The sequence below is a fragment of the Nycticebus coucang genome, chromosome 4 (genome assembly GCF_027406575.1).
Source record: "Nycticebus coucang isolate mNycCou1 chromosome 4, mNycCou1.pri, whole genome shotgun sequence".
NCBI classification, from domain to species: Eukaryota; Metazoa; Chordata; class Mammalia; order Primates; family Lorisidae; genus Nycticebus; species Nycticebus coucang.
In genome coordinates, this window is record NC_069783.1 from 138,556,271 (window position 1) to 138,583,387 (window position 27,117).

The 27,117-nt window shown below is 42.1% G+C and overlaps 1 protein-coding gene across 15 annotated transcripts in view; it reads right to left on the reverse strand.

The window, feature by feature from the left end:
- Window positions 1–27,117, reverse strand: part of SFI1 (SFI1 centrin binding protein) — a 129,658-nt gene that overhangs the window by 67,862 nt on the left and 34,679 nt on the right. For all 15 annotated transcript variants that reach the window (XR_008379738.1, XM_053589978.1, XM_053589980.1 and 12 more), the window contains 3 exons: window positions 24,028–24,122; window positions 9,587–9,704; window positions 6,629–6,731 (listed from right to left, as the gene is read on the reverse strand). Coding sequence is in view for 14 of the 15 variants with exons in the window: in XM_053589978.1 (XP_053445953.1) it covers window positions 6,629–6,731; window positions 9,587–9,704; window positions 24,028–24,122 (316 nt within the window). In the remaining variant the exon portion in view is untranslated. The remainder of the gene's footprint in view (window positions 1–6,628; window positions 6,732–9,586; window positions 9,705–24,027; window positions 24,123–27,117) is intronic.

Genomic DNA, 27,117 nt, shown 5'->3' on the forward strand with positions numbered 1-27,117 from the left:
GCCAGAATATGCTTCTGTAAAGGTTCAGCGGCAACAGAAAACAGAAAGCTCACCTGAGTGCACTGACCCCAAATGCCGGAAATGGCAGGTTCAAACCCAGCCCTGGCCAAAAACTGTAAAAAAAAAAAAAAAATTTCTTGGGCGGCGCCTGTGGCTCAAGGAGTAGGGCACCGGTCCCATATGCCAGAGGTGGCGGGTTCAAACCCAGCCCCGGCCAAAAATAGGAAAAAAAAAAAAAAAGAAAGAAAGCTCACCTGGGACTTTCCTGCTGTGACTGGCACAGTCTTCTGGTTCACCACTGTTAGTCAATGCTTTTTTGCACTCACTTCTCATAAGCCTCGCAGATCCCCTGAGAGGCTAGTTATGCTCCTCTTGTAAAGATGCAGCCACTCCGCCTGGTCATTAGTGAGCTGAGGCAGAGCCAGGAGTAAAGTGTAGCACCAAGGCGCAAGAGCATCTAAGAAGCCACAGGGCTGATGCTACCTCCAGCCCACTGGCTATGGCATGCACTGTGCACAGCCCTTCCCGAGGCCCCAAGAGGGCTTCTTGAAGCTGAGGTTTGCGCAGGTCATCATCGTCATGGGCATCACCACACGTGTGGTCTTTAGTTGGCAACATCAGCTTCACTTGGGTGTCTTAGATATGCAGGTTTGTGGGTCCCACCCCAGACTCCTGAAGTGCTGTGCTAACTGGGCCTCAGCCTGTCTTCCGTGTGCTTCTGATGCTTAACTACAATCTGAGAACCACTACTTTAGAAAATTTACTTTAGCTTGGCTCTCCTCAAACCATGATCCGCAGGAAGTGAGTGTCCTGTGGTTGTTCCAGGTGTTCCCCAGAAAGGGCAAATGAGTTTGGGAAAAGCTGCATCTGTACACCCCCCTGGAAGGTATAGAATGTATCTTAATATGTCAGTGGGACTTGTTTACATAAACTAGCAAGTCCCAGAGATGTTAGATACTGGCATTTTGGGCAAGGAAATTTGCCAACATTTCTGGGGAACACTGTTCTAGGCTGAGGTGACCTTATGACAAGTCAAGTAGACCCTTCATTCCCTGCAAGAAATTAGGATGAGTAACTACCTGTGGTATTGTTAGTTCTGAACTTTTACCATTCGGGTCTGCCATGAATCTTTAATAAAGCTTTAAGGTGGCACTATCATATAACCAAGTAGATGTCAATGTCACTGAAACGCACATTATGTGGAATAAGTGCTTTTAATTCTAGAATAAGAATGGGAATTACTGCACCTTTTAAATGAGGCTGGTTTCAGAAGAGCATTATACAGTTACCTTACCTATCAGTTGATAAGTGTTAAAGGAACCATGTGAATGTAATTTATATACTCCTGAAATTCCAGTTAACTTTGTAAGATTTGGGCGTGCCCTCCAACCCTAGTTTGGGATTTTTTACCTTCTCTACCTGAAATGATTATAGAATAAATTTTCATGGAAATTTTAAAAACTTTATCTGAAACATTATGGCGGGCATTTTAAAGCCCCATACACAGAAGTAAATGAAAGCACACAAAATGTTAGGAGTTTCAGCGGTTTTAGTACCAGCATTAAGTTAATCAGTTTTTGTCTGTCTCATGATAAATCTTTCTTAAAGTTTGTACATAGGTAACAGAGTTACTTTTTAAGATACATAAAGGGCTGTGAGCTAATTGTGGTGTCTATTAAGAAAGGTAATGAGGGGCAGCACCTCTGGCTCAAAGGAGTAGGGCACCGGCCCCATATGCCGGAGGTGGTGGGTTCAAACCCAGCCCCCGCAAAAAACTGCAAAAATAAATAAATAAATAAATAAAATAAAATAATAAAAAAAATAAGATCCCCAGATGATTAAAAAAAAAAAAAGAAAGAAAGAAAGGTAGTGAGATGTGAGGAATTAGGATTCTCTGTGTTTTGAGTATTCTCATCTGCATTCAGCTTCCCACTTTGGGTTTTGTACTTGAGTGTTTTTCCTGTAAACAAATGCCCTCAAAATTACCAATCTGAAGTCTGCTGACTGTACCTCTTGAACATACTTAGAATATTCTGCACATTATGAAAAAAGGTAAATTTTGTAAGTTTATGCTTTGCTTATTTATTACTCTGTGAGTTATCTATTTTTGTAATCATCTGTGGTTCATAATGTATTTTAATTCACATTTCTTATTAATCATGGTATTAAGGAAGGAGACACCAAGATTGGAAGTTTAGTTTGTACTATTTTAGCCAATCTGTGAATGTAAAAACTACACTGTTGCCTTGATAATCCACCCTACTATAATGCAGAACAAATATCTGCCTTAAAATCCACCCCAAGAGATGGAGTTGAGCTAAACCTCTGGTTTTTCATTTAACTATTTAACTATATCATGGTCCCATGGCACCGACCTAGGGAGGGTATTGTGGTGAGGTGCTGGTATACAAAGGGAATGTTAGTTTTTCCTTAAGTCCTTACCTGCTACCCTTTTTCTTACATGTGTACTATATTTGTTTACAGAGTATAGGTGGATATATAATTTAAAAGCTTGGTTTAGGGCGGCGCCTGTGGCTCAGTTGGTAAGGCGCCGGCCCCATATACCGAGGGTGGCGGGTTCAAACCCGGCCCCGGCCAAACTGCAACCAAAAAATAGCTGGGCGTTGTGGCGGGCGCCTGTAGTCCCAGCTACTCGGGAGGCTGAGGCAAGAGAATCGCTTAAGCCCAGGAGTTGGAGGTTGCTGTGAGCTGTGTGACGCCACGGCACTCTACCAAGGGCCATAAAGTGAGACTCTGTCTCTACAAAAAAAAAAAAAAAGCTTGGTTTAATAAAAATTTAACACCTCCCCCCCGCCCCAAAAAAAAATCTTGGCCGCAAGCAATTTTCCTGCCTCAGCCTCTCAAATAGCTGGGAACACAGGCATACACTACATATTTATTCTTTATGGATGTGTTCATGCATTTTAACAAGAAAGAAAGAATACAGGAAAACAGTCATACCAGAATCAGAATGGTGGCTATTTCTGAGGAGGAATGGTAGCAGAAGGGAAACAAGGGAGGGCTTTGGCAGTGTCCATTATGTACTTCAAAAAATTCTGGGCAGCGCCTGTGGCTCAGTCGGTAAGGTGCTGGCCCCATATACCGAGGGTGGCGGGTTCAAACCCGGCCCCAGCCAAACTGCAACAAAAAAATAGCCAGGCGTTGTGGCAGGCGCCTGTAGTCCTAGCTACTCAGGAGGCTGAGGCAGGAGAATCGCTTAAGCCCAGGAGTTGGAGATTGCTGTGAGCTGTGTGATGCCGTGGCACTCTACCGAAGGCCATAAAGTGAGACCCTTGTCTCTACAAAAAAAATTCTGCAGCAAGTATAGAAAATGCTAACACCCTTTAAATCTGGGTCGTGGGTACTTGGGTAGCTATTAAAACTTTTATAAATGTTTTATATTTTACACGTTCTATATTTGAAATACTAATTTCATTTACTAAAATTTCATGAATCTCATGATGTCTGCCCTGCCTAGTGGACAGAAATAGTGTGTGGATTAAGAGAAATGCTGACATGTAAGACGGGGCACAGTGGCTCATGCCTATAATCCCAACACTCTGGGAGGCTGAGCCAGGTGGATTGCCTGAGCTGACGAGTTCGAGACCCCACAAGATCTCATCTCTAAAAACAGCCAGGTGTTGTGGTAGGCACCTATAGTCCCACCTACTTGGGAGGCTGAGGCAAGAAAATCACTTCAGCCCAAGAGTTTGAGGTTGCTGTGAGCTGTGACACTATGGCACTCTACTGAGGGTGACCAAGTGAGACTGTCTCAAAAAATAAGAGTATTTTTTTTTTTTGGCTCCTATGGATCAGTGAGTAGGGCACCAGCCCCATATACTGAGGGTGGTGGGTTCAAACCCAGCCCCAGCCAAAGTGCAACAAAAAAACAGCCAGGCATTGTGGCAAGTGCCTGTAGTCCCAGCTACTTGGGAGGCTGAGGCAAGAGAATTGTCTAAGCCCAAGAACTGGAGGTTGCTGTGAGCTGTGATGCCACAGCACTCTACTGAGGGCGACAAGGTAAAACTCTGTCTCTAAAAAAAAAAAAAAGAAATGCTGAAGTCTAACTCTAGGTAAACCATATGGTACTTATCAAACATGAGGCGTTATTATAATCCACACAAGTAAGTCTGGGGCTTATTTAAGAGCCTTGTATAGTTTTTGCATATAAACATTACCTTGATTATTCATATTTTTCATCACATTTGACTCTGAATGATTTTTGGGTGTTTTTATAGTTAAATCTACCCTAAAACCATGAGAAAGTGTTACCACTAAAAATACTTAAACAAATCTGTTATTGCAAACTTTTTTTTTTTTTGAGACAAAGTCTCACTTTGTCAACCTCCGTAGAGTAATGTACTGTCATAGTTCACAGCAACCTCCAACTGTTGGGCTCATGTGATTCTCTTGCCTCAGCCTCCTAAGTAGCTGGGACTACAGGCACCCACCACAACACTCAACTATTTTTAGAGATGGGGGACTCCCTCTTGCTCAGGCTGATCTTGAACTTGTGAGCTCAGGCAATCCATCTGCCTCGGCCTGCCAGAGTGCTAGAATTACAGGTGTGAGCCACTGCACCCAGCCTGTTATTACAAACTTTGAAGACAACTGTAAAAGTTATCCTAAAAATGTTCTGAGCAGACTCGGCACCTGTGGCTCAGTGGCAAAGGCGCCAGCCACATACACCTGAGCTGACGGGTTCGAATCCAGCCCGGGCTCGCCAAACAACAATGATGGCTGCAACCAAAAAATAGCCTGGTATTGTGGCAGGCGCCTGTAGACCCAGCAACTTGAGAGGCGGAGGCAAGAGAATCGCTTGAGCCCAGGAGTTAGAGGTTTCTGTGAGCTGTGATGCCACGGCACTCTACCCAGGGCAACACCTTGAGGCTCTGTCTCAAAAAAAAAAAAAAAAAAGTTCTGAGCAATAGTAGCATCAGTAAAATGAGTTTATAGCTTCTCAAAATGGCTATATAAAAGGGAAGAATTCTCATGCAGTTGTCTCTCAATGACAGAAACAGCCTCGTTTTGTTTCTGTGTTTATAGCCCTCTGGAGGTCACAAGTCTTCAGGACAAAACTACATGGTAGTTTAAGACAAATGACTCTCCAGTTTTCTGGCTGTTCGAGTTAAATCCTGACTCTGACCCTGGTTCAAGTAATTTAACCATCCTAGTATCCTCAACAACATAGGATTTTTTAAAAAATATGAAAATTAGGGCGGCACCTGTGGCTCAAAGGGGTAGGGTGCTGGCCCCATATGCCGGAAGTGGCGGGTTCAAACCCAACCCCGGCCAAAAAATGAAAATTAAATAAGATAATGCATGTAAAGCACTTAGTCCAGCAACTAAGCACAAGCAAGACCACAATAAAAGCTAATGCTTTTGTTATTATTGACAACATCTGTGTCTTATTTCCTTGCCATTGTCTCAGAAGAACTTATCAGTTCAAGGAACAGCAAACTTTTTCTTAAAGGGTCAGATAACAAATATTTTAGTTTTTGCACAGCATAAGATCTCTGCTGTTAAACTACACTACTCTGTCCTTCTATCCTGAAAACAGCTCATACATAATGATGAATGTCAGTGGCATCCTAATAAAACTTCATTTACAAAAATAGGAAGCACCAGGTGGTGCCTGTGGCTCAGTGAGTAGGACGCTGGCCCCATATACCGAGGGTGGCAGGTTCAAACCCAGCCCCGGCTGAAATGCAACCAAAAAATAGCCGGGCGTTGTGGCGGGCACCTGTAGTCCCAGCTACTCGGGAGGCTGAGGCAGGAGAATCACGGAAGTCCAAGACCTGGAGATTGCTGTGAATCCTGTGACATCATGGCACTCTACAGAGGGCGGTAAAATGAGACTCTGTCTCTACAAAAAAACAAAAAATAGGAAGCACCCAGAGTTTGCTCATTTCTGATCTAGATGATTATATATGTTATTTACATATGATCACCATATATATGCATGGACTATGCAATCTGTTGTCAGATTAAAAAGCTATTAACTGGTATAGTGGCCATCCCTAGAGTCCCAGTCACTTGAGCCCAGGTAGTGAGCTATGATCACATCTGAGAATAAGCACCCTCCCCCAAAAAAGATATTACCCCTAAATTTGGTAGCAAGCAGTTCCTTTATTCCCTCTTCCCTGTTCTATTTTCTATAACTTACTTGGCAGCTCTGTAAGTACCCAGCAGACACAAAACAGTGACAGGAATCCAGAGAATATGTCAAAGGATAAGAACGTTTCACCACAACCTAGTTTTTTTATTTGTTTGTTTTTGCAGTTTTTTTGTTTTGGGGGGGTCGGGTTTCAGCATGCCACCTCCGTATATGGGGCAGGTGCCCTACTCATTTGAGCCACAGGCGCTGCCCACCACACCATAGTTTTGACACGGGACTCAGACCTTTATAATTGACCCAAAGCTAGTGGTTCCTTAAAAGAAACCTCTAAGATAAGCCCAGTCTTCTCTACTGCCTCTGCCCTCTACTCCCTCCTCAGCCCCCTGAGCTGCTGGAAGGGCCCAGGAGAGAGGCAGCAGCTTGACGGCTTCCTCTGGGGAGTCTTCCCTCTGTGGGTGTGGGTTAGACAATGAGACAGAGGATGCCAAAACCTATGTCGACTGGACTTACCCGCAGCTGGAGGCTGAGGGCTCTGTGCTTCACCGCAGAGGCATGGAGAGCATGGCTCTCTTGGACCTGTCCTAGCTGCCGTCTCCACTCGCTCCACCACATCCTGGAAAATAGCAAATTGAAGATGGAACCAGTCAGAAAAAAGCCATCCAGAAAAAAAAGACAGTGAGTGCTGGGCCTCGGACCGTCAGTTCAAATCTTTCTACCTCACAAGGCCATGTCTGGATAGACATCTGCTAGTTCCACTGCTGGGAAAAATCCAAAACAAACAAGAAACAGTCCTAGAGCCACCAACTGAGGGTTGGAAACTGACAGTTCCTAAGCTTCCAACACTATAGACATGCTCTGTTTGGTCTACAGAGGTTAGCTTTCTCAAAATATGAGTTATTAGGCAGGCCCAACAGTGCACTCCTATAGTATTCAGGAGGCTGAGGCAGGGAGATTGTTTAGGAGTTTAAAAGTGGCCTAGGCAACATAATGACCTTCCATCTTTAAAAAATTTGTAATTAAAAAGAAATAAATGAGTTATTATCTACATTTAAAAACCAGGAGATTACACAGAATAACCTACAAATAACTAGATTTTAGATTTCTAGTTTTGCTAGATTCCTTCCCTTCCTATTGGGCTGGATAGACTTTCATTTCTTTCTTCCTATCTTTCTTTCCTTTTCTTTCTTTCTTTTTTTTTTTTTTTCCTGAGACAGAGTCTCACTCTTTTGCCCAGGCTAGAGTACTGTGGCCTGGGCCTAGCTCATAGCAACCTCAAACTCCTGGGCTCAAGTGATCTTCCTGCCTTAGCCTCCTGAGTGGCACCCACCACCATGTCCAGCATATCTTTCTATTTTTAATAGAGGCAGGGTCTCGCTTTTACTTAGGCTGGTTTCCTACTCTTGAGTTCAAGCTATTTCCCTGCCTTGGCCTCCCAAAGTGTTAAGAGTTACAGGTATGAGCCACTTAGAGTTTCATTTAAATCTTGGATTCATCTCCACTTATTTTACAATTTGCTGTAGGAAAACAGTCATAAGGAAAGATGAGTTTGCATGCTCTGCTTTATAGAAACACTTACTTGGGTCATTCTAACCTATAAAAATTTCTCTTAGACCATGCTCACCTTATTTTGTACTCTCACTTACCTTTTTAAGCAATTAGGGAATCATAAGTTCTCTGTATATAGCCCCAGCACCTATACAAGGAACATTTTAAACTTTCATATATGATTGAGTAGATGAATTATGTAAGAATATCCCACATAAAGATTAGCTCTGTTTGTAAGGGCTGATTCTTTGAAAGTGTAATTTTCCAAAAAAATCACCTAAAGGAAAATAAACGTGTACATGCCTAATAGAAAAAAAAAAAAAAAGAATATCCCGCATAGACTCAAGTAAAATTGCCCACAAAATAAGCATTTAAAAATTCTTGCTCGGGGCGGCGCCTGTGGCTCAACGTGTAGGGCGCCGGTCCCATATGCCGGAGGTGGCGGGTTCAAGCCCAGCCCCGGCCAAAAAAAAAAAAAAAATTCTTGCTCAGGGTGGCACCTGTGGCTCAGTGGGTGTGGCGCTGGCCCCATGTACTGAGGGTGGCGGGATCGAATCCGGCCCCGGCCAAACTGCAACAAAAAATAGCTGGACGGTGTGGCAGGCACCTGTAGTCCCAGCTACTCGGGAGGCTGAGGCAAGAGAATTGCCTAAGCCCAGGAGTTGGAGGTTGCTGTGAGCTGTGATGCCATGGCACTCTACCAAGGGTGACAAACTGAGACTGTCTCTAAAGAAATTAAACATATGCATACATATATAAATAGGCTTAGCGCCCATAGCTAAGTCAGTAGGGCAACAGCCACATACACTGAGGCTGGCGGGTTCGAGCCCGGCCCAGGCCTGCTAAACAACAATGACAACTGCAACCAAAAAATAGCTGGGCATTGTAGTACGCACCTGTAGTTCCAGATACTCAAGAGACTGAGGCAAGTGAATCGCTTAGGCCCAAAGAGTTTGAGGTTGCTATGAGCTGTGACACCACAGCACTCTACTGAGGGCAACATAAACTCTGTCTCAAAATAAATAAATAAATAAATTTTGAATGCTGCTCTTACGCATACTATATTTAGTGCTCAGTTCTTTAACATAGTGCCATTCAGGCTGGGTGTGGTGGCTAGAGCCTGTAATCCTAACAGTCTGGGAGGCTAAGGTAGGTGAATTGCCCAAGCTCAGGGGTTCAAGCCCAGCCTGAGCAAAATGAGACCCCTTCTCTATTAAAAATAGAAAAATTAGCCAGGGAGGCCAAGGCAAGAGGATCTCTTGAGCCCAAGAGTTTGAAGTTGCTGTGAGCTATCACATCACAGCACTCTACTCAGGGCGATACAGTGAGACTCTTATCACGAACAAACAAAAAAACCCCAAACATACTGTCATTCAGGATACCAGTGGACCCCTAGATACAAAACATAGGAAAAGCAGTCCCAGAATAAAACAGCACATTGCTACGCACATCTGGCTTCAAACTGGACTAATTTGTGTCTCTCCAATACATCCATAATGTTCATGAGATGCACTACAGAGCAGCAGTTAAGAGCATGGGTGTGTGAGCCCTAGGTTTTGCCAATTACAATGTATATGAGCTCAGGGAAGTCAATCAACTTCTCTGAGCCTTATTGTGTATCTTAATCTGCACAATAATGGTACTTATTTTAAAGTTCATGTCAAGGACTAAATGAGATATTTTAAAGAAATTAATACATACAAACTTAACACAGGGTTTAGAACACAGTTTAAGTACTCAATTAGTCTAAATGAAGATTATGTAAAAATCACACTTAAGCAAGTTATCAATAAAGATTTACGATGCATCACTTTTGTTAGAAACCACTGTGTTAAACAGGGTTTTCATGCTGCTTTCCAGCAGCAGAAAACTGCTGAGGGGAAATGAAAGCTGCTGATCTGTAGGGCAACTGAGTGTGCTTACCTTAAGATACTCCTTTGCCTAAACTCCAGAGCGGTGCCCTGCATCTGAAGTTTGGTCCTACGAACAACCACGTAGATCAACCAGGACTTCCAGGCCTGTCGCATCTTTTGTTTTACATCTAGATTCACCAAAGAGATTTTTGAAAAGGCAGGAGAAAAGAGGGATCATTCTGGTTTATAATAGAAGCTCAGGGGTTCCCTGTACTTATCCTCCTTTGCATACCTAAATCCCTCCAGCCTTCAAGTGCCCCCTGCTGGAAAAATTGTGAAGCACTATGAAATCAATAAGGATAAAAGTACAAGTGAAGACTTTATGTATGTGATGAAATTTGCAAAGCATTTAAAGACAAATGTGCTGGACTTGTCAGAAATCCTTTGCTTTAAGAACCCTTATTTTTTCTAGATATATCCTACAATATTTAGATAAAATGGTATTGAATAAACAGGCAGCAAAGATGTGAGTGGGGTGACAGATGTAGCAAGAATGGCATGAGATGATATTGTTAAAGTAGAGATATGGTTACCTATCTTTCAATTTGTAGATCTTTAAAATTTTCCACAATAAAAAGTTAAAGAAGCCAGGCATGGTGGCTCACGCCTGTAATCCCAGCACTCTGGGAGGCCAAGGCAGATGGATTGCCTGAGCTCCCAAGTTTGAGACCAGCCTGAGCTAGAAGGAGACCATGTCTCTTAAATAAAAAAAAAAAATAAAAAAAAAAAGCCAGGTGTTGTGGTGGGAGCCTTTAGTCCCAGCTACTCAGGAGGCCGAGGCAAGAGAATCACTGAAACCCAAAAGCCCAAGAGTCTGAGGCTGCTGTGAGCTATGACACTGTGACACTCTACCAGGGGCGAGAAAGTAAGACTCTGTCTCAAAAAAAAGTTAAAGAGGGCAACGCCTGTGGCTCAGTCGGTAAGGCGCCGGCCCCATATACCGAGGGTGGCAGGTTCAAACCCAGCCCCGGCTGAACTGCAACCAAAAAAAAATAGCCGGGCATTGTGGCGGGCACCTGTAGTCCCAGCCACTCGGGAGGCTGAGGCAAGAGAATCGCTTAAGCCCAGAAGTTGGAGGTTGCTGTGAGCTGTGTGATGCCATGGCACTCCACCGAGGGCCATAAAGTGAGACTCTGTCTCTACAAAAAAAACAAAAACAAAAACAAAAAAGTTAAAGAAAAAGAAATCATGTTATAAAACTTGCTGTTAAAAACAAAATTGTGAAGTGCAATAAGCAAGAAAAAAAGGAAGGGATGTAACTGTTGAGGAAGCAAAATAAAAAACACCAGTACTGATCCTGGGAGAAAGATAATTTACTAGATATGGAAGATCCAAAGGCCCATAGATCTCCCTTTTTTTTTTTTTTTTTTTTTTTGGCCAGGGCTGGGTTTGAACCCGCTACCTCCGGCATATGGGACCGGCACCCTACTCCTTGAGCCACAGGCACCACCCACATAGATCTCCCTTTGTGATGAATTCCATGTTCACTATGATAGTCAGCATAAATGAAGTACATTTTTTTTATTAGACAGGGTCTCACTCTGTTGCCCTGCCTAGAATGCCATGTCATCTTAGTTTATAGCAACCTCAAACTCCTGGGCTCCACTGATCCGTTTGCCTCAGCCTTCCCAGTCGCTGGGACTACTGGTGTAGTCCTATTTTTCTATTTTTTAGTAGAGATAGGGATCTCACTCTTGCTCAGGCTGGTCTTGAACTCCTGAGCGCAAGCTATCCTCTCCCCATGGCTTTCCAGAGAGCTAGGATTATAGGCCTGAGCCACCACACCTGGCCATGTAAACTTTTTAACAGTGCAAGAGTGAATGGACACTCCCTAGAATCTATGGATATGGCCTGAAATTAACTATCATGTTAGAAGTAGAATTTCTTTTCTTTTTGAGACAGAGTCTTATTCTGTTGCCATAGGTAGAGTGCCATGGCATCATAACTTACAGCAAACTCAAACTCCTGGGCTCAAGTGATTCTCTGGTCTCAGCTTCCCGAGTAGCTGGGACTATAGGTGCCCACCACACCGCCTCGATAATTTTTCTATTTTCAGTAGAGAAGGTGTCTTGCTCTTGCTCAGGCCACTCTCAAACTCCTGAGCTCAAACTATCCACCCCTTTGCCTCCCAGAGTGCTAGGAAGAAATAATTCTTTTTATTATAAAAATTCAAATGACTTTTTTTCCCTTCTACTCTATAATATTGAGCTATATTCACTGTAACTATAAATAACATTTAAGACAGCAGAATGTATATTCTTTAAGTAAATATGGAACACTTACAAGACAGAGCATATTCAAGGACAGAAAACAAACCTTTTTTTTTTTTTGAGACAGAGTCTCAAGCTCTTGCCCTGGGTAGAGTGCTATGGCATCATAGCTCACAGCAACCTCCAACTCTTGGGCTCATTGATCCTCCTGCCTCAGTTTTTCTATTTTTAGTAGAGATGGGGTCTCACTTTTGCTCAGGCTGGTCTCAAGCAATCTACCCACCTCGGCCTCCCAGAATGCTAGTATTTCAGGTGTGAGCCACTGCGCCCAGCCCAAAAAACAAACCTTAACAAAATTAAAAGAACTGACACCATACCAAGTCTTGTTCTCTGATTATAATGAAATAAATAGAAAGCCTTAATAGAAATATATTGTGGGGCAGCACCTGTGGCTCAGTGGGTAGGGCGCCGGCCCCATATACTGAGGGTGGTGGGTTCAAACCCAGCCCCGGCCAAACTGCAATAAAAAAATAACCGGGCGTTATGGCAGGCTCCTGTAGTCCCAGCTACTCAGGAGGCTGAGGCAAGAGAATCACCTGAGCCCAGGAGTTGGAGGTTGCTGTGGGCTATGAGATGCCACGGCTCTCTACCGAGGGAAATAAAGTAAGACTCTATCTTTACAAAAAAAAAAAGAAATATATTGTGAAATCCCCAAGTATTAGGATTCTAAATAATATATGGGACTAAAAGGAAATCCCAAACAAAATTACTGGATAAAAACAGAAATAAAACTTATAAAAACTTATGTGATGCAGTTAAAGTAGTGTTTAAGGGAACTTTATAGCAGTAAATGCTTATGTTAGAAAAAAGGCAAGGTGTCAAATCAATATCAGTTTGAACCTTAAGGACCTAGGAAAAGAAGAATAAATTAAAGTCAAAGATTTCAGAAGCAGGGCGGCGCCTGTGGCTCAGTGAGTAGGGCGCCGGCCCCATATGCTGAGGGTGGCAGGTTCGGACCCAGTCCCGGCCAAACTGCAACAAAAAAATAGCCGGGTGCTGTGGCGGGCACCTGTAGTCCCAGCTACTCGGGAGGCTGAGGCAAGAGAATCGCTTAAGCCCAGGAGCTGGAGGTTGCTGTGAGCTGTGATGCCACGGCACTCTACCAAGGGGCATAAAGTGAGACTCTGTCTCTACAAAAAAAAAAAAAAAAGATTTCAGAAGCAAAATAAAAATAAAAAATAGGAGTAGAAATCAAGGAACTTGGAAAAAAAAGAAAAATAGTGAGTTTATCAATAAACATAAAAGCTAATTCTCAGAAATATGAAAATCTGAAGGAAACTGACAGATACTTGGAAGCATGTCACCTTCCAAGACTTAGCCAGAATCAAGTGGAAATATTGAACAGGCCCATATCAAGTTCGGAAATAGCATCAACCATACAAAACCTCCCTAAAAAGAAAAGCCCGGGACCAGATGGTTTCACGTCAGAAATCTACCAAACCTTTAAAGAGGAATTAGTACCTATATTACTCAACCTGTTCCAAAATGTAGAAAAAGAAGGAAGACTACCCAACACGTTCTATGAAGCAAACATCACCCTGATCCCCAAACCAGGAAAAGACCCAATAAGAAAAGAAAATTATAGATCAATATCACTAATGAATATAGATGCAAAAATATTCAACAAGATCCTAACAAACAGAATCCAGCAACACAGCAAACAAATTAGACATCATGACCAAGTCGGTTTTATCCCAGGGTCTCAAAGCTGGTTCAATATACGTAAATCTATAAATGTAATCCAGCACATAAACAAATTAAGAACCAAAGACCATATCATTCTCTCAATTGATGCAGAAAAAGCTTTTGATAACATCCAGCATCCCTTCATGATCAGAACGCTTAAGAAAATCGGTATAGAAGGGACTTGTTTTTTTTTTTTTTTTGTAGAGACAGAGTCTCACTTTATTGCCCTCAGTAGAGTGCTGTGGTCTCACCCAGCTCACAGCAACCTCCAACTCCTGGGCTTAAGCGATTCTCTTGTCTCAGCCTCCCGAGTAGCTGGGACTACAGGCGCCCGCCACAACACCCGGCTATTTTTTGGTTGCAATTTGGCCGGGGCTGGGTTTGAACCTGCCACCCTCAGTATGTGGGGCCGGTGCCCTACCCACTGAGCCACAGGTGCCGCCCAGAAGGGACATTTCTTAAACTGATAGAGACCATCTACAGCAAACCCACAGTCAATATCATATTGAATGGAGTTAAATTGGAATCATTTCCACTCAGATCAGGAACCAGACAAGGCTGCCCATTGTCTCCATTGCTTTTTTTTTTTTTTTTGTAGAGACAGAGTCTCACTTTATCACCCTCAGTAGAGTGCCATGGCATCACACAGCTCACAGCAACCTCCAACTCCTGGGCTTAAGCGATTCTCTTGCCTCAGCCTCCCGAGTAGCTGGGACTACAGGCGCCCGCCACAATGCCCAGCTATTTTTTGGTTGCAGTTCAGCAGGGTGGGTTTGAACCCACCACCCTCAGTATATGGGGCCGGCGCCTTACCGACTGAGCCACAGGCGCTGCCCTGTCTCCATTGCTTTTTAACAATGTAATGGAAGTTTTAGCCACCGCAATTAGGGAAGAAAAGGCGATCAAGGGTATCCATATAGGGTCAGAAGAGATCAAACTTTCGCTCTTTGCAGATGATATGATTGTATATCTGGAAAACACTAGGGACTCTACTACAAAACTCTTAGAAGTGATCAAGGAATACAGCAGCGTCTCAGGTTACAAAATCAACATTCATAAATCAGTAGCCTTTATATATACCAACAATAGTCAAGTTGAAAAAACAGTTAAGGACTCTATCCCATTCACAGTAGTGCCAAAGAAGATGAAATACTTGGGAATTTATCTAACAAAGAACGTGAAAGATCTCTATAAAGAGAACTATGAAATTCTAAGAAAAGAAATAGCTGAAAATGTTAACAAATGGAAAAACATACCATGCTCATGGCTGGGAAGAATCAACATTGTTAAAATGTCCATACTACCCAAAGCAATATATAATTTCAACACAATCCCTATTAAAGCTCCACTGTCATACTTTAAAGATCTTGAAAAAACAATACTTCATTTTATATGGAATCAGAAAAAACATGGAATAGCCAAGACATTACTCAGAAATAAAAACAAAGCAGGAAGAATTACGCTACCAGACCTCAGACTATACTACAAATCAATAGTCATCAAAACAGCATGGTATTGGCACAAAAACAGAGAAGTAGATGTCTGGAACAGAATAGAGAACCAAGAGATGAATCCAGCTACTTACCGTTATTTGATCTTTGACAAGCCAATTAAAAACATTCAGTGGGGAAAAGATTCCCTACTTAACAAATGGTGCTGGCTGAACTGGCTGGCAATCTGCAGAAGACTGAAAATGGACCCACACCTTTCACCATTAACTAAGATAGACTCTTGCTGGATTAAAGATTTAAACTTAAGACATGAAACTATAAAAATACTAGGAGAGTGCAGGGAAAACCCTTGAAAAAATCAGTCTGGGCAAGTATTTTATGAGGAGGACACCCCCAGGCAATTGAAGCAGCTTCAAAAATACACTACTGGGACTTGATCAAACTAAAAAGCTTCTGCACAGCCAAGAACACAGTAAATAAAGCAAGCAAACAGCCCTCAGAATGGGAGAAGATATTTGCAGGTTATGTCTCCGACAAAGGTTTAATAACCAGAATCCACAGAGAACTCAAACGCATTAGCAAGAAAAGAACAAGGGATCCCATCGCAGGCTGGGCAAGGGATTTGAAGAGCAACTTCTCTGAAGAAGACAGGCGCACAGCCTACAGACATATGAAAAAATGTTCATCATCTTTAATCATCAGAGAAATGCAAATCAAAACTACTTTGAGATATCATCTAACTCCAGTGAGACTAGCCTATATCACAAAATCCCAAGACCAGAGATATTGGCGCGAATGTGGAGAAAAGGGAACACTTTTGCACTGCTGGTGGGAATGAAAATTAATACATTCCTTTTGGAAAGAGATATGGAGAACACTTAGAGATCTAAAAATAGATCTACCATTCAATCCTGTAATCCCTCTACTGGACATATACCTAGAAGACCAAAAATCACATCATAACAAAGATATTTGTACCAGAATGTTTATTGCAACCCTATTCATAATTGCTAAGTCATGGAAAAAGCCCAAGTGCCCATCGATCCACGAATGGATTAATAAATTGTACTATATGTACACCATGGCATATTATGCAGCCTTAAAGAAAGATGGAGACAGGTAGCGCCTGTGGCTCAGTCGGTAAGGCGTCAGCCCCATATACCGAGGGTGGTGGGTTCAAACCCGGCCCGGCCAAACTGCAACCAAAAAATAGCCGGGCATTGTAGCGGGCGCCTGTAGTCCCAGCTGCTTGGGAGGCTGAGGCAAGAGAATCGCTTAAGCCCAGGAGTTGGAGGTTGCTGTGAGCTGTGTGAGGCCACGACACTCTACCGAGGGCCATAAAGTGAGACTCTGTCTCTACAAAAAAAAAAAAGAAAGATGGAGACTTTACCTCTTTCATGTTTTTTTTTTTTTTTTTTTTGTAGTTTTTGGCCAGGGCTGGGTTTGAACCCACCACCTCTGGCATATGGGGCTGGCGCCCTACCCCTTTGAGCCACAGGCGCCGCCCACCTCTTTCATGTTTACATGGATGGAGCTGGAACATATTCTTAGTAAAGTATCTCAAGAATGGAAGAAAAAAGTACCCAATGTACTCAGCCCTACTATGAAACTAATTTAGGGTTTTCACATGAAAGCTGTAACCCAGTTACAACCTAAGAATAGGGAGAAGGGGGAAGGGGGAAAGGGAGGGGAGAGAGGGGAGAGGTGGGTAGAGGGAAGGGGATTGGTAGGATTACACCAGCGGTGCATCTTACAAGGGTGTATGTGAAACTTGGTAAATGTGGAATGTAAGTGTCTTGGCACAGTGACTGAGAGAATGCCAGGAAGGCTATGTTAACCAGTGTGATGAAAGTGTGTCAAACGGTCTGTGAAGCCAGTGAATGATGCCCCATAATCATATCAATATACACAGCTATGATTTAATAAAAAAAAAAAAATTCTGCAGGTCAAAAAAAAAGCTAATTATTTGAAAAGATCAATAGAAGTGATAAACATCTAGTCAGACTAACAAAGAACAGAAGACTAAAATCACAAATTACCAACATCAGTAAAGACAGAAGGCTATGGCTATTCATACTGAAGATACCAAAATTATTATGATGAATTACTCTATGCTCATAAATTTTCTTTTTCTTTTGGAGACAAAGTCTAACTCTGGGGTCTTGCTCTGTTCCTCAGGCTGGAGTGCCACGGTTCATTGCAACATCAAACTCCTAGCCTCGAGCAATTCTCCTGCCTTAGCTTTTTGAGTAGCTAGAACTACAGGTGTGTGCCACCATGTCTGGCTAATTTTTTTCTTTTTTGTAGAGATAAAGTCTTGCTCTGTTGCCCAGGCTGGTCTCAAATTTCAGGGCGCAAGTGATCCTCCTGCCTCAGCCTCCCAAGGTGATAGGATTACAGGCGTGAGTCACTGCATCCAGTCTATGTTCATAAATTTGACAATATATTTAAATGGACCAATTCATTAAAAGATTCAAACTACCAATACTTACTCAAAGAAGACTAGACAACCTAAATAGTCATATGAATGTTCATTAAAAAACATGAATTCAAGGTTCAAAACCCTCCAACAAAGAATTTAAGCTACATATTTAAAGAAAAAAATACCAATTCTATAAATCTCTTTGAGAAAAATGAAAGAAGCAGAAATACTTCCCAAATCATTCTATGAGACTAGTATTGCCCTGAACCAAAGCCAAAGACATAATAAAAGAAACCTATAGGCCAATATCCCTCATGAACACGAACATAAACCACCCCCAATAAAATATTAGCTAATTGGGCAGCACCTGTTGCTCAGTGAGTAGGGCACCGACCCCATATACCAAGGGTGGCGGGTTCAAACCCAGCCCCAGCCAAACTGCAACAAAAAAATAGCTGGGCGTTGTGGCAGGGCTTGTAGTCCCAGCTACTCAGGAGGCTGAGGCAAGAGAATCACCTAAGCCCAGGAGTTGGAGGTTGCTGTGAGCTGTGTTGACGCCACAGCACTCTACCGAGGGCAATAAAGTGAGACCCTGCCTCTACGAAATAAATATAAAAATACTAGTTAATTGAATCCAACAATATGTAAAGAGTGCATTAATTTGAGGAATGTAAAAGTGGTTCAAAATCTAAAAATTACTGTGAATAATTCACCATAGTAACAAACTAAAAGAAGAGAAGCTACATAATCATCTCAGTAGATAAAGAAAAACAAATTCAAAAAATTCAACATCCATCAATTTAAAAAATGCTCCAGGAGACTAAAAATAAAAGGGATTTTCTGCAAATCAAAACTACTTTGAGATATCATCTAACTCCAGTGAGACTAGCCTGTATCACAAAATCCCAAGACCAGAGATGTTGGCGTGGATGCGGAGAAAAGGGAACACTTTTGCACTGCTGGTGGGAATGCAAATTATTACATTCATTTTGGAAAGATATATGGAGAACACTTAGAGATTTAAAAATTGAACTGCCATTCAATCCTGTAATTCCTCTGCTGGGCATATACCCAGAAGACCAAAAATCACATCATAACAAAGATATTTGTACCAGAATGTTTATTGCAGCCCAATTCATAATTTTTAAGTCATGGAAAAAGCCCAAGTGCCCATCGATCCACGAATGGATTAATAAATTGTGGTATATGTACACCATGGAATATTATGCAGCCTTAAAGAAAGATGGAGATTTTACCTCTTTTATGTTTACATGGATGGAACTGGAAAATATTCTTCTTAGTAGAGTATCTCAAGAATGGAAAAAAAAGTACCCAATGTATTCAGCCCTACTATGAAACTAATTTAGGGCTCTCACATGAAAGCTATAACCCAGTTACAACCTAAGAATAGGGGGAAGGGGGAAAGGGAGGGGAGGGAGGGGGACAGGTGGGATCACACCTGTGGTGCATCTTATATCACAAGGATATATGTGAAACTTAGTAAATGTAGAATGTAAATGTCTTAGCCCAATAACTGAAAAACGCCAGGAAGGCTATATCAACCAGTGTGATGAAAATGTGTCAAATGGTTTATGAAGCTAGTGTCTGATGCCCCATGATCATATCAATGTACACAGCTATGATTTAATAAAAAATAAATAAATAAATAAAAAGGGATTTTCATTAAGCTGAGGAAAAACATCTATAAAAAATCTACCACTGGGCGGCGCCTGTGGCTCAGTCGGTAGGGTGCTGGCCCCATATACTGAGGGTGGCGGGTTCAAACCCGGCCCCGGCCAAACAGCAACCAAAAAATAGCCGGGCGTTGTGGTGGGCGCCTGTAGTCCCAGCTACTCGGGAGGCTGAGGCAGGAGAATCGCTTGGGCCCAGGAGTTGGAGGTTGCTGTGAGCTGTGTGAGGCCACAGCACTCTACCGAGGGCCATAAAGTGAGACTGTGTCTCTACAAAAAAAAAAAAAAAAATCTACCACTAACATATTTAAATAGTTAAAAAGTGAATGCTTTGCCCATAAGATCACAAACAAGGCAAGGATGTCTATTCTCATCACTCTTATTTAATATCACATCAAAAGCCCTAGCCAGTGCAATAAATAAATAAAAAGAACTTGGCTGGGTGCAGTAGCTTATACACTCTTGGAGGTTGAGGTGGGTGGATTGCCTGAGATCAGGAGCTGAAGACCAACCTGAGCAAGAGTTTTCTAAAAATAGAAAAACTAGCTGGGCATTATGGTGGGCGCCTATAGTCCCAGCTACTCGGGAGGCTGAGACAGAGGATCTCACCAACCCAGGTGTTGAGGATACTGTGAGCTGTAACACTGCTGCACTCTACCCACAGTTACAGAGTGAGACTCCGTCTCCAAAAATAAATAAATAAATAAATAAACAAACAAATAGAACGTGAAAAATAAAGCTACCTCTTTTGACAATTTGACTGTCTATATAGAAAAGCCCATGGAATCTATAAAAAAGCTCCTAGAAACATGAACTTAGTGAGGTTGTAGAATATGCAAGATCCACATCTAAAACTAAAAAACTTTCAGATGAAACCATAAGAGAAAATCCATGTGACTTTGGGTTAGGCAGAGTTCTTAGAAAAGACATCTAAGATATAATATCAAAACATAATCCATAAAATTAGAAAATGGATAAATTGGACTTCATCAAAATTAAAAACTTTTACTATACAAAAGAGTCTATTAAGAGAATGAAAAGACAAGCTACAAACTGGAAGAAAATATTTATAAATCATAATTTTAACAAAAGACTTGTTGGGCGGCGCCTGTGGCTCAAGGAGTAGGGCGCCGGTCCCATATGCCGGAGGTGGCGGGTTCAAACCTAGCCCCGGCCAAAAACCAAAAACCAAAAAAAAAAAAGACTGTGTAGAATATACACAGAAAGGCTCAGTGCCTGTGGCTCAAGTGGCTAAGGTGCCAGCCACATATACCTGAGCTGGCGGGTTCAAATCCAGCCTGGGCCCACCAAACAATAATGACGGCTACAACCGAAAAATAGTCGGGCCTTGTGGTGGGTGCCTGTAGTCCCAGCTACTTGGGAGGAGGAGCCAGGAGAATCGCTTGAGCTCAGGAGTTGGAGGTTGCGGTAAACTGTTATGCCACGGCACTCTACCCAGGACAACAGCTTGAGGCTCTGTCTAAAAAAAAGGATATACACAGAGGGTGCCAAAAAAGGTATACACATTTTAAGAGAGAAAAAAAACTGTATTAAAATTGTCATACTCAATATATACTGATAACTAAAGATGAATCCAGGTCACACTGAACACCCCTTGTAATTGTTAACAGTCAAATGTGACTTGAGTATTACAAATTTAATACAGTTTTTTCCTTAAAATATGTATACATTTTTGGGGGACCCTCTGTACATTTTATAAAAACACTTTCAAAACTCATTAATAACATAAACAATCCAATTTTAAAAGACAAAATATCTTTAACAGATACCTTGCCAAGAAAAGTAAATTAAAACTACCATAAAAGACTCCGCACCCGTAGCACAGCGGTTATGCTGCCGGCCACATACACCAAAGGTGGCGGATTCGAACCTGGCCTGGGCCAACTACAAGAAATAGCCGGGCATTGTGGCGGGTGCCTGTAGTCCCAGCTACCTGGGAGGCTAAGGCAAGAGAATCACTTAAGCCCAAGGGTTTGAGGTTGCTGTGAGCTGTGATACTTTGGCACTCTACCAAGGGCGACAAAGTAAGACTCTGACTCAAAAAACACACAAAAAACCCCCACCCATACATACCATTCATATGATTAAAACAATCTTTTAATGGCAATACTAAGAGCTAGTGAGGACGCAGAGCAAGTAGAACTCTCACAAGTTGCTGGTGGAAATGAAAAATGGTACAGCCACGCTGGAAAACAGCTTGGCAATTTCTTATATAATTAAAGTTAAACCTACTGTTACATGATCCAGCAATCCTACTTCTAGATAATTTACATAATTTACCCCAAAGAAGTATTCACACAGAAACCTCTACATGAATGTTTCTAGCAACATAATTGATAACTATCTAAAATTGGAAACAACACAGATGTCCTTCAACTGGTAAATGGGTAAATGAACCTTAGTACAGTTATACAGCGGACTACTACTCAAGAAGGAACTACTAGCACATGCAACAGCTTGAACAAATCCCAAAGGCATTATGCTGAGTGAAAGAAGGTACAGTCAAAAGCTGCCTACTGTATCATTCCATTTATGTGAGATTCTAGAAAATGAAAAACTACAGCAATAAAGAACTTATCAGTAGTTGCCAGGGCTTAGGTATGGAGGGAAGATGCTACAAAGGATTAGCATAAGGAAATTCTATTGGGAATGATGGAACCCTTCTGTCTCTTGATTGAGGTAATGGTTATATGACTCTATGCATTTGTCAAGACTCTTAGAATTGTACACCAAAAAAAAATAAGTTATTGAGTATGTTCAAAAAACAAACAACGACAACAAAACATTAGTTAGTTACCAGGTACATAGTGAAACAATGATGAGTCTGGTGTTACAACCATAAGGCCTGGGTAACAGCTTCTTAAACTTGGGGAACAGACAGGGGAAAGAAAGACAAAGCCATTGTGCTGGAGATCAGGGAAGGGCCTGCAGGATGAACTGCAGGGGTGAAGATGGAAAGACACAGTGGAAAGACACAGAAGTATACATCCGGGGTGTCAAGGGCAGAGCACAGACAACAGACATGAAGACCCGCATGCTGTACGAAGGAGTGCTGGCTTTACAGCCAAATGCACTTTTATACATACCAAGGAGTGCTGACTTCATACCTGAAAGAACTTTTATGCAAAGGAGTGACATGATCTTATCTGTCTTACCACTCTTATAGCTCTTTATACAATGAGAAGGGGGAGAAAATAAATGCAGGGAGATGAATGAAGAGGTACTTATAACACTGGAGAAAAGTCGAGGATTACTTACAGGCTGTGGCAGAGAAACCAAGGTGATTGCAAGGGAGGCCTCAAGGGCCATCTTGTAAGATTCAATAACTGTTGACACAAGATGCAAGGAATGCAAAAGCCTTTCCCAAGTAAGGCTTCTCACTTAGATTGGGAAAGTAGAAAGAGGTGGATTGACTGTGAGGCCACTGCTGATGCAGGCTGTACTATCATTTTGAAACTAAGTGGCTTCTTCCCTGAGACTCCCTACATGGGTTTCTGGGCTCAACTCACAGAGAAACCACACATTGACCACAGTTTAAATGGTCACAGGATCACTAAGTTGGGCAAAGCAGATCAGAAATAAGCCTCAGTTCTGCAATTTGATACATGGCAGAAAGACAGCAGGCCCCCTCACACACCATGGGGGTAACACAACCAATACACTGCACCAGCAGGCCAGGGACAGCCAGTTCACACAAATCCTGGTTAAATAAGTTTTTTGTTTTTTTTTTTGTAGAGACAGTCTCACTGTACCGCCCTCGGGTAGAGTGCCGTGGCGTCACATGGTTCTCTAACAGCAACCTCTAACTCTTGGGCTTACACGATTCTCGTCTCAGCCTCCCGAGCAGCTGGGACTACAGGTGATGGTTAAATAAGTTTTAAGTGCCCAAATGATGACACATGGAGAAAACCAAAGGAATCTGATCATAAAGTCCCCACTCAGAGATGACACATTCTGAAAAACATGAAAGGGAATAAAATCTTCTCTTTGACCGAGAGTTACACTCTAACAGAGAAAATGTGTATGTCCTTTCCAAAAGCTTCTGCAAAAGTAAATTTGGGGGCTAGGAGTGGTGGCTCATGCCTACAATCCTAGCACTATGGGAAACCTAGGCGGATGGACTGCCTAAGCTCACAAATTCAAGACCAGCCTGAATAAGAACAAGACCCCGTCTCTACTAAAAATAGAAAAACTGAGGCAAAAGGATTGCTTGAGCCCAAAAGTTGGAGGTTGCTGTGAGCTATGATGCCATAGCACTCTACCCAGGGTGACAGCTTGAGATTGTGTCTCAAAAAAATTAAAAAATAGGCTTGGTGCCCATAGCACAGTGGTTACAGTGCCAGCCACATATACCGAGGGTGGCAGGTTCAAACCCGGTCCTGGCTAACTAAACAACAACTGCAACAAAAAATAGCCAGGTGTTGTGGCAGGCAACTGTAGTACCATCTACTTGGGAGGCTGAAGCAAGAGAATTGCTTAAGCCAAGGAGTTTGAGGTTGCTGTGAGCTGTGACCCAATGGCACTCTACTGAGGGCGACATAATGAGACTCTATCTCAAAAAAAAAAAAAAAAAAAAAAAAGGCGGTGCCTATGGCTCAGTAGATAGGGAGCCAGACCCACATACTGAGGATGGCAGGTTCAAATCCAGCCCCGGCCAAACTGCAACAAAATAATAGCCAGGTGTTGTGGCGGGCACCTGTAGTCCCAGCTCCTCGGGAGGCTGAGGCAAGAGAATCGCCTAAGTACAGGAGTTGGAGGTTGCTGTAAGCTGTGTGACGCCACGGCACTCTACTGAGGACAATAAAGTGAGACTCTGTCTCTACCAAAAAAAAACAAAAAACAATAAAATAAAATAACATAATAATAAATTAATAAAATAAAATAAAAAGTAAATGTGGCCATCTTCTTACAATGGCCTACAGCTCTGATGTACTTGTTCCTCATCTCCTGCTGCTGATGCATGTAGGTCTTCCAGGTCTGGAACATCAGGTTATACAAGTAGTATCTGTGGAGCCAAAAAAACAAATGGCATTTCTTTAAAACAAAACAACAAAACAGCTCCTGATCCAATATGCCCAGTCTATTCTATACTTGAAAGAAATTAACAGAGAGGTTTCTGAACAAAAAAAAGCTGTATCTGTACCAAAGCTAAAATTTAATTTCCTATAACCACAGTGAAACCTATTCTCCTTGAAGGAGAGTCATTCTCCACACCTTAAAGTATCACTGTGAAAGAAAAGGCTTGACTTCAAGAATAAATTCAGGAAAAAAAAAAAAAAAAGAATAAATTCAGGCTGGGTACAGTGGCTCATGCCTGTAATCCCAGCACTCTGGGAGGGCAAAGTGGGTGGATCTCTTGAGCTCAAGAGTTTGAGACCAGCCTGAGCCAAAGGGAGATCTCATCTCTAAAAATAGCTGGGCATTGTGGTGGGTATCTGTAGTCCCAACTACTTGGGAAGCTGAGGCAAGAAAATTGCATGAGCACCAGAGTTTGAGGTTGCTGTGAGCTATGATGCCACAACACTCTACCAAAAGTGACAAAGTGAGACTTCAAAAAAAAAAAGAAATAAATTCATTTCCAGCATCCATAAAGCTATGATGTTTAGAATTACACTCGTATCATTTTAATCATTCATACTATCAAAACCATTACTTTTCTTTTGCACTAAATATGGTCAATGATATTTTTCCCTTAACACTTTCATCTCTCCATATTTTCGCTGATCAGTTCCTTAACTTGATTTCATATTCTATCAGCTTATTAGAAGTAGTCAATATGTCTATATATATTTTATCTGAAATAGGCATGTATCAGAACTCCTGCCTGAAAGAAACTAAATAAAGAAGTGACTATAATGAGAGATATATCATTTTAAAGATACTATATATATGAGATAGACATTGAGGTTATTTATTTTTTTTTGCAGTTTTTGGCCGGGGCTGGGTTTGAACCAGCCACCTCCAGTGTATGGGGCCGGCACCCTACTCCTCTGAGCCACAGGCATCACCAGAGGCTATTTTTTTTAATTTAAATAAAGATCTAAAAATGTGTATTTGACTATAATCCTAGTACCCCAGAAGGCCAAAGCAGGTGGATTGCTTAAGCTCTGACGTTTGAGACCAGCCTGACCAAGAGTTAGATTCCGGGGCAGCGCCTGTGGCTCAGTCGGTAGGACGCCAGCCCCATATGCTGAGGGTGGCGGGTTCAAACCCGGCCCTGGCTGAACTGCAACCAAAAAATAGCTGGGTGTTGTGGCGGGCGCCTGTAGTCCCAGCTGCTTGGGAGGCTGAGGCAAGAGAATCGCTTAAGCCCAGGAGTTGGAGGTTGCTGTGAGCTGTGTGATGCCATGGCACTCTATCCAGGGCCATAAAGTGAGACTCTGTCTCTACAAAAACAAACAAACAAAAAAAAAGAGTTAGATTCCCCTCTCTACTAAAAGTGGCAGGTGCCTGTAGTCCCAGCTACTCAGGAGGCTGAGGCAAAAGGATCACTTGAACCTAAGAGATTGAGTTTGATATGATGCCACAGCACTCTAGCCTGGGGCAACAGACTGAGATACTATCTCCAAAAAAAAAAATTGTATATCTATTATCTATCTATCTACATATATTTTTGAAAGCGTCTTACTTTGTCACCCTCAGTAGAGTGCCGTGGCATCATAGCTCACAGCAACCTCAAACTCTTTGGCTCAAGCAATTCTCTTGCCTCAGACTCCCAAGTAGCTGGGACTATAGGCACTCACCATAATGCTGGCTATTTTTTTTGTGTGTGTGTAGGTTTTTTTTTTTTTTTTTGGCCAGGGCTAGGTTTGAACCTGCCACCTCCAGCATATGGGACCGGCGCTCCTACTCCTTGAGCCACAGGCGCCACCCAATGCTGGCTATTTTTTAGAGACAAGGTCTTGCTCTTGCTCAGGCTGGTCTCAAACCTGTGAGCTCAGGCAATCCACCTACCTTGGCCTCTCAAGTGCTGGGATTACGGGCATGAGCCACCATACCTGGCCTAAAAATCTGTATATTTGAGAGCTGGGCATGAGCTTGCATCTGTAATTACAGCTACTTGGGAGGCTGACGTGGGAATATCACTTGAGCCCAGACGTTGGAGGCTGCAGAGAGCTGTAATCATGCCACTGCACTTCAGTCCCAGCAACAGAATAAGACTTGGGTTTCTTAAAAAAAAAAACCCATATTTAGGGCGGTGCCTATGGCTCAAAGGGGTAGGGCGCCGGCTCCATATGCTGGAGGTGGCTGGTTCAAAAGCATCCCCGGCCAAAAACTGCAAAAAAAAAAAAACATACTTGATATAATCCCCAATTTTTACTTTTTTCTCCATTTATCCCTGAGGATATAGTAAACAACAAGGATTAGAAGTTTTTTCTATTTCTCTCTACTTTTTTTTAAACAACTAACAAAATTTTATTTTATCTCTCTTTTTTTTTATTAAATCATAGCTGTGTACAATGCAATCATGGGGTACAATGTGCTGCTTTTATATACAATTTGAAATGTTTTCATCAAACTGGTTAACATAGCCTTTACATTTTCTTAGTTATTGTGTTAAGACATTTATATTCTACACCTAGTAAATTTCACATGTACCCTTGTAAGATGCACCGTAGGTGTGGTCCCACAAATTACCCTCCCGCCACCCATTCTCCCTCTGCCCCCTCTCCTTCCTCTCCCCTTTCCTCTTCTTCTTGGGCTATAATTGGGTTATAGCTTTCATAAGAAAGCTATAAATTGGTTTCATAGTAACACTGAGTACATTGGATACTTTTTCTTCCATTCTTGAGATACTTTGCCTAGAAGAATATGTTCTAGCTCCATCCATTTAAACATGAAAGAGGTAAAGTCTCCATCTTTCTTTAAGGCTGCATAATATTCCATGGTGTACATATACCACAATTTATTTATTTATTTTTTTTTTAGTTATTTTATTTTTTTTTTTGTAGAGACAGAGTCTCACTTTATGGCCCTCGGTAGAGTGCCATGGCCTCACA